General features: G+C 38.3%; 1 protein-coding gene across 1 annotated transcript; it reads left to right on the forward strand.

Moving 5' to 3' along the window:
• Nucleotides 1–7,274: 7,274 nt before the first annotated feature.
• Nucleotides 7,275–7,856, forward strand: LOC102666415 (uncharacterized). Its single transcript, XM_006591522.1, has one exon. The coding sequence runs from the start codon at nucleotides 7,275–7,277 to the stop codon at nucleotides 7,854–7,856; it is 582 nt and encodes a 193-aa protein (XP_006591585.1).
• Nucleotides 7,857–8,474: the final 618 nt, after the last annotated feature.

The following is an 8,474-nucleotide window of genomic DNA, read 5'->3' on the forward strand; positions in this document are numbered from 1 at the left end:
ACAAATTGTAAGTGGCAATAAAAGAAAATTTGTGACGTGTATTCCTAAAATAAATTAAATTAAAGCATTTTCAAGCAATATTTTTAGTAAAAAATTTGAGGTGTTACAATAGTGGTATCAGAGCAATTTGTCCTATCCAGACTAGGGTATGGACTTGTCCATTGTTTATGTTGTGTGCTCTTATGTTCTTCTCAAAACAAGGATACAAGAAGAATGATTATTTGTGTGACTTACTTGGTATTCCAAGTAGGGATTTGTGTGAATTGATTGTTTGTGATTTGTATAGCTTTTAGGTAGCGAGTAGGAGTAGTTACGTGGGTAGTCTTTAGGAAAACTAACAAAGTGATTTCAAGGAATCATGGCTGGGATACCCAACAACATGGCTACTTTGCTTTTGGCTCGTATGACGCAAGTACTAGAGACTTTAGTGCAAGATTGTGATGTTGAACTGATTAAGTATTGCAAATTATCTGCTTTCACCAAGCACAATTCCACCCAAGTTTGAGGGCAACTTTGATATGGAAAGACCTCAACATTGGCTTTCGAAAGTTGAAAAGATCTTCACAGTGATGGGATTCTATGAGGAGCACAAGGTGACTTATGCCACCTGCATGTTGAGCGGAGAAGCTAAAGACTGGTGGAAGTTTGCTAGTCAAGCCCTTCCAAGTAACGAGGAAGTCATACCATGGGCTGCATTCAAAGAGAGTTTTTTGGGTAACTACTTCCCAAGGGACTTGCGCAAGCTAAAAGCCAAAGAATTCATGGAGTTGAAGCAAGAAAGCATGACAGTAGGGGAATATGATTCAAAGTTTCATGAGTTGATGAAGTATTGATCATAATATAAGCATAGTGAGAACGGTGAAGACATCTGTGCTTAGTTTGAGAATGGTTTAAGAGATGACATTCACACTGCAGTGAGCATGTTCTAGATCACTAATCTATGAGGAGAGCGTTAAGGGGAATCAAGCTGAGCCTAAGTTTGGAGGTCCGTAAAGGAATGACAAGAGGCACCAAGGGAATTACAAGAAGTTGTACCATAAGTCTAATCAAGCCTATGAGGGAGGTTTAGGTTACAAGAACAACAACAATCAACAACAACAATAACACTTACAGTCTGCTTAAATGTTGTATACGTGGAGGACCACATTTCCAGAGGGATTGCCCACAACTAGCTACTGTTTGTTCTAATTGTGGAAAGACGGGACACACACTTAAGGATTGTTGGTCTACACCCAAGAAGGATGGCAATCTTGGAAGTGGAGCTAAGAACAATTACAAGAACAACAACGAAGGGAAGCTGAGTGTGGCGTGGAAGGTGTTTGCGATGAGCAACTCTGAGGCGACAACATAAGAGATAAATGCATCATAAGAGACAGACTTGTCGATGTGCTCTATGATTCGAGAGCCACACATTCTTTCATATCTTTTGACTGTGTGAAGAGTCTAGACTTGCTTGTGTCTTCTTTGCCATATGAATTCGTAGTGTCTACCCCTACCTACAAACTTGTTACCACTTCTATTGCATGCTTTGACTGTTCTGTGATGGTCGACGATAAGACTTTCTCTATGAATTTGATTTGTTTACCTCTTTCTCATCTTGATGTGCTGTTGGGAATGGATTGGTTATCATCCAATGATGTTATTCTCAATAGTAAAAACAAGACCTTGAACTTCGTCACTTGTGCCTAAGATATCCCTAGATCTTTAAGTTTGGAGATTTCCCGTGTGAGTGAAGACAAGAGGGTAAACAACTGTCGCAACCTACCCTACGATGGGAGTGAGGGCGAAAAGCCAAAGAAGCGTCTTCCAAAAAGCAAAATGCGTGGGAGTCGCCACCAACGCTTATTCGATGAAAACGTTAGAAAAAACCAAAAAGAGGTCTGCGAATTTTGAATATAAGGGTTGTTAGTCGCCTTATACGACTAACTTTTGTATAGAAATCATTTTCCAAAACTTGTATAGTTCCCCAATTTATGGTTATTTTTTAGTTTTTTTAGTGATTTTTGTAAATAAATTTTGTTTTATGGATAAAGCTATCTCTAGAATATGTCCATTGGATTTAATGATGAAATATGTGCAATTTCAGGTGAAAAAGAGGCTAAGTCATGAAGTGCCAAAAGTGATAGTTGAGCTTAGCTCATCAGTGGGCTAAGCGCGCATCCACCGCTAAGCGTAGCTTCAGCGCGCTTAGCACAACAGAAGAATCTGACAGGGCATCAGCATCAAGGTCGTGCGCTAAGCGCGAGATCAGTGCGCTAAGTGCAGCAGTTGTCTTTAGCTAGGCTCAGTGAACAACTGACGCTAAGCCCGAATCCACTTACCCGCGCTAAGCACAAGGGTGGCACTAAGCGCAACGTCACAAATTCAGAGCCTATTTAAAGCCTGTCTTGTGAAGAATTAGGGTACACACTTGAAGCAGATGATTGGCACAAATTCCAGAGCACACCATAGTGCCTATTTCGGGAAAGAACTCTGAAGGCAACAAGAGGAGTAGCTTTTGCAGAGATACCTAGGTTTTGTAAGCTTATTATTGTTAGGGTTTCTTCTGTAATGGCTGACTAAATACCCTAGTTGGGGATTTCTAATGAACCGCTGATGTAAATACCTAATATCTAATTGATTATGTTTTGTGTGTTCAATGCTTCCTTCAATGCTTAATGTTTGTATGCTTTTGGTCTAATCATCCATTTGTGTGCATAGTTAGGTGACTTTAGCATTGGGAAATGTACTGTTGCCTTAGCACTTGATTGAAGCAGGATCGAAACTTAGTCTTACAAGAGGGATCTACAGATTGAGTTTTGGTTTTAATTATGTTGTTACAATAATGCTATTTAGTCTAGCCCTATTCTTACAAGAAGGATCTACGGACGAAGCTTAGGCTAAATTAGGCTAAACTTTCGTAAGCTGCTTGAGTTGAGTCTAGTCTTATAAGAGGGATCTGTGGACGAAACTCAGTTTAAGTTAGTCTAAACCTAAGAGGGTTGTCTCAATTAGGCTTAGTCCAACAAGAGGGATCTGAGGACGAAGCTTGGATTGATCCGGTCTGACGAGGGATCGAGGTTTAGTAATTTAGGCTACAACATAGAACACAAAAGCATGATTGATTAGAGAAATATATATATATATGCATCATCTTGTTTGTTGGAAAGACCCAACATTTATACCTACTACTGCCAGTTTTACTTTGCATTTTATAGTTTTTAGCATAAAAGTTTAGTTTAAATTCTGCTTGAAATTATCAATCATATATGTTCTCTCAACAATGCTTCATTTTTGAACTTAACTTAGGCTAATATTAGTTCCCTGTGTTCGATACTCGGATTCATCCGTTTTAATTTTTAAATACTTGACGATCCGGTGCACTTTCCGGCAAACCGGATTTCCCTTGAATATATTTGTACGAAGAAAAAGTGGAACAAAAAGTAATCGCAGGGGAAATCCAACAAAAGTATTTATGGTGCCGTTGCCAGGGAACTAAGCTGTTAGTAGAGTTTGGTTTAGTTCTGCAGCATTGCTTTATTTTTGCTTTCTTTGATTTATTGATTCTTTTGACTAACATAGTAGTTTTAGCACATTCATTGTTCTTTTGAACTGGATAACTGCAGTTCTGTTTTCTTGTATGCAAAGAAGATCTACTGCAAGTGATTTGATCCCCATTGATTTGGAGATTAACGCCACTTGTAGAAGGCGTAATCAAGAGAGAAATAGAATTTTTTTGCAGGATTTAGAAGTAGCAGCAATTCCAGAGGAAAAACCTCAATCTTCTGAGGCATCTTCTAGTTTTCCTATTGTAGGACATTCTCATCTAGATCCTATCGAAGACCACATCATGGCTGAAGAGCCAAGAAGAGTCACCCTGGAAGATTATTCAAGTTCTAATGTGCCACGATTTTTCACCAGCATTGCTCAACCAGAAGTTCAAGCACAAACCATTACATATCCACCATCATTGATTCATCTAATTCAGAATAATCTGTTTCATGGTTTACCAAATGAAGACCCATATGCACACTTAGCCACCTATATAGAAATATGCAATACTATTAGGTTGGCTGGAGTGCCTGAAGATGCAATCCGATTGAGCTTGTTCTCATTTTCTTTGTCGGGAGAAGCTAAGAGGTGGCTTCATTCATTTAAAGGCAATAGTCTTAAGACATGGATGAGGTTGTGGAGAAATTTCTCAAGAAATATTTTCCTGAGTCTAAGACTGCAGAAGGCAAAGCTGCCATCTCTTCTTTTCACCAATTTCCTGATGAATCTTTGAGTGAGGCCTTGGAAAGATTCTGTGGTTTATTGAGAAAGACTCCCACTCATGGATTCTCAGAACCGATACAACTCAACATTTTTATAGATGGGTTAAGACTGCAGTCCAAGAAGCTATTGGACACTTCTGCAGGTGGGAAAATCAAATTGAAGACCCCTGAAGAAGCCATGGATCTCATTGAAAATATGGTTGCAAGTGACATTGCTATTTTGAGAGATAGAGCTCACATTCCTACTAAAAAGAGTTTATTGGAGCTAACCTCCCAAGATGCATTGTTGGCACAAAATAAGTTGATGTCTAAGCAACTTGAGGCATTGACTAAAACACTAAGTAAGTTGCCAACTCAAATTCATTTTGTACATACTTCACATGCTTCTGTTTTGCAGGTTGTAGGATGTACCATTTGTGGGGGAGCTCATGAATCTAGATGTTGTATCCCTATTGAAGAACAACCCACTCATGAAGTCAATTACATGGGAAATCAGCCCAGAAACAATTTTAATGCAGGAGGATTTTCTGGATTCCAACATGGCTAGCAATACAGTCAACATCAGGGACAATGGAGGAACCACCCTAGAAATCAATTTAATAGAGATCAAGGTGGACCATCCACAAGGCCACAACAATAAAGGCCTAGTCTATATGATCGCACAACGAAGCTGGAAGAGACTCTAGCTTAATTCATGCAGGTTTTTATGTCCAACCAGAAGAGCATAGAGTCTGCCATAAAAAATCTGGAGGTCCAAGTGGGATAGCTTGCAAAGCAATTGGCGGATAGATCATCAAGCAGTTTTATAACTAATACAGAGAAAAATCCCAAGGAGGAGTGTAAAGCTGTGATGACTAGAAGTAGAAGGGCAATCCATGTGGGTGAGAGTGAAACTGAGAAGAAGATGGAGAAACATAAACATCAGCTGGCACCTACTCTATAGAAGCAAGCTTCATGATGATGAATCAAATTGATTCAAGATGTTTTGATGATAACAAGAGATGATGACAAAAAGCCCAATAGAATGATTTCAAGATTGAGTCAACAATTCAAGAATCAAGAAAAGTTAATGATTTCAAGATTTAGTCAACAATTCAAGAATCAAAAGAAGTTTGATTTCAAGATTCAAGAAAAGATGAATTCAATTCTCAAGAGAAGAAATCAAGAAGACCTCACAAGGGAAGTATTGAAAAGATTTTTCAAAAAACAAACATAGCACAATTTTGTTTTTTCAAAAGAGTTTTTCTCAAAATTTTCTAAGTTACCAGAGTTTTTACTCTTTGGTAATCGATTACCAGTTTCCTGTAATCGATTACCAGTGGCAAAGTTTGTTTTCAAAAGCTTTCAACTGAATTTACAACGTTCCAATTAATTTCAAAATGGTGTAATCGATTACAAAATATTGGTAATCGATTACCAGTGTATTTGAACGTTGAAATTCAAATTCAATTGTGAAGAGTCACATTCTTTCACAAAAATGCTTTGTGTAATCGATTACAAGGATTTGGTAATCAATTATCAGTGACAAGTTTTGAACAAAAATCAAAAGATGTAACTCTTCCAATGGTTTTTAGGTTTTCTAAAGGTTATAACTCTTCCAATGGTTTTCTTGACCAAACTTGAAGAGTCTATAAAAGCAAGACCTTGATTTGCATTTCATATACAACTTACAACACTTACAACCTTTACAAACAACTTTTCACATATTCTTTTGCAACCTTTGAATCTCTTTGAACTTCTTCTTCTTCTTCTTCTTCTTCTTCCTTTGCAAAAAGCTTTCAAAAGTTTTCTGGTTTTCCAAACCTTGAAAACAAAAGTGTGCTATTCATCTTTTTCTTTCTCTTCTCCCTTTGCCAAAAATAATTTGCCAAGGACTAACCGCCTGAATTCTTTTTGTGTCTCTCTTCTCCCTTTTCCAAAAGAATGAAGGACTAACCGCCTGAATTCTTTTGTGTCTCCCTTCTCCCTTGTCAAAGAATTCAAAACGACACAGTCTGAGAATTCTTTTGATTCTTCCCTTTCCCATAAACAAAAGATTTCAAAGGACTAACTGCCTGAAAATTCTTTTGTTTCCCCCTTCATAAATTTTCGAAGGACTAACCGCCTGAGAACTTTGTTTTAACACATTGGAGGGTACATCCATTGTGGTACAAGTAGAGGGTACATCTTCTTGGGTTGTTGTGACTGACAACAAGAGAGGGTACATCTTTTGTGGATCAGTTCTAGTGGAGGGTACATCCACTAGGTTGTTCAAGGAGAACAAGGGAGGGCACATCCCTTGTGGATCTTTGCTTGTAAAGGACTTTACAAGGTTGAAAAGAAAGCTCAAGGACCACAGGTCGCTTGGGGACTGAATGTAGGCTCGGGTTGTTGCCGAACCAGTATAAAATTCTTGTGTTTGTCTTCTTCTTCCCTACACTCTTTAATTTCCACTGTGCACTTTAATTATCACTTTTACTTTTGGTTAAGTTTCTATTTTTGTTATTTACTTTCTTAACATTATAGTAAAAGCCTAAGAAGGGTAGTTTTTTAATTAGTAAAGTTTTAGTAATAATTAATTCAACCCCCCCTTCTTAATTATTTCGAGGCCACTTGATCCAACATAAGCCAGCACTCGAACCCATTTCTGATTTTGTAGAACTTAAAGAGATTAATGAGGAGGCTGAAGATGATAAGGAGGAAGAGACACTAATAAAAGAAGAAGAAAAAGAAAAAGAAAAAAAGCTGAAAAATGAAAAACAAAAAGAGAAAGTTGTTGTTGATGAGATGAGGAGAGGCAAGAGTGAGGCAAACATTGAAAAGAAGAAGGATACTACTTCAAATGAAGGCAAGGAAGTACCTTATCCTTTAGTACCTTCCCGGAAAGAGAAAGAAAGACATTTGGCCTGATTTCTTGATATCTTCAAGAAACTAGAAATTACTTTACCCTTTGGAGAAGCATTTCTACAAATGCCCCTATATGCCAAATTTTTAAAAGATATGCTGACAAAGAAGAGCCAATACATCCATAGTGACAAAATTATGGTGGAAGGCAATTGTAGTGCTGTGATTCAACGCATTCTTCCACCTAAGCACAAAGATCCTGTAGTTGTCATGATACCGTGTTCCATTGGTGAGGTTGTTGTAGGAAAAGCTCTCATAGACCTGGAAGCTAGTATCAACTTAATGCCTCTCTCCATGTGCCTGCGACTTGGAGAGATAGAGATAATATCTACACGCATGACCCTTCACTTAGCTGACCGCTCCATCACAAGACCGTATGGAGTGATTGAAGATGTTTTGGTGAAGGTGAAACACCTTATATTTCCAGCTGATTTTGTGGTGATAGACATAGAAGAGGATGCTGATATTCCTCTCATTCTTGGCTGCCCATTCATGTCTACTGCAAGTTGTGTAGTAGATATGGGAAAGAAGATGTTGCAAATGGGCATAGAAGATCAGAAAATCAACTTTGATCTATTTCATGAAGATAAAGAGCCACCTGACCAGAATGTCTATTTTAAAGTTCATGTGATGGAAGAAAGAAGACATGAGAAGAAGATCCTGGATAACAGGATGATGCATCAAGCTAGTGACGTTAAAGAAGCACTTACTGGGAGGTAACCCAGTGATGCAATCCTACCCCGCAAGGGCAATTGATAGAAGACTCCAAGTAGATTGGGCCAGAGATCCAAGGGAAGGCCCTAGGGTTGTCATGAGCCTTAGGGTAGATTTTGAGCCCATGGGCTAAGTATGTGCCCGCTTATCTTTGTAAATATTAGAATAGGTTTTTTTCATTTGTTTAGGCCTTGTATTTTGGCCATTCTAGTAGTATAGGGTTTTAGCCTTGTATTTCGAGACATTTTGAGTAGTCTTTGTAGTAGAGACTTTTTTTGTATTTTCATGTATTTTGTCATGGGGGTGAGCTTAGCTATTATAGGGGGTATGCAGCTAAGTTCTAGCTTCTCATCTCATGGAGGAGAGCTTAGCTATTAGAGAGGTGTGTGTAGCTAAGCTCTAGCTTCTTTAGGAATCTTTTCAAGGAAACTTCTCAAGGAGGTGAGCTTAGTTATTAGAGGGGTGTGTGTAGCTAAGCTCTAGCTTCTCAAGGAAGTTTTCTCAAAGAAGCTTCTCAAGGAAGTTTTCTCAAGAAAGCTTCTCAAGGAAGCTACCTAGTCTATAAATAGAAACATGTGTAACACTTGTTGTAACTTTGATGAATGAGAGTCTTGTGAGACATAC

Source organism: Glycine max, chromosome 11, assembly GCF_000004515.6.
Source record: "Glycine max cultivar Williams 82 chromosome 11, Glycine_max_v4.0, whole genome shotgun sequence".
NCBI classification, from domain to species: Eukaryota; Viridiplantae; Streptophyta; class Magnoliopsida; order Fabales; family Fabaceae; genus Glycine; species Glycine max.

Excerpts from the sequence above, each read along its gene's own strand:
- LOC102666415 (XM_006591522.1), top strand. The coding sequence starts at position 7,275 with ATGGTGGAAGGCAATTGTAGTGCTGTGATTCAACGCATTCTTCCACCT.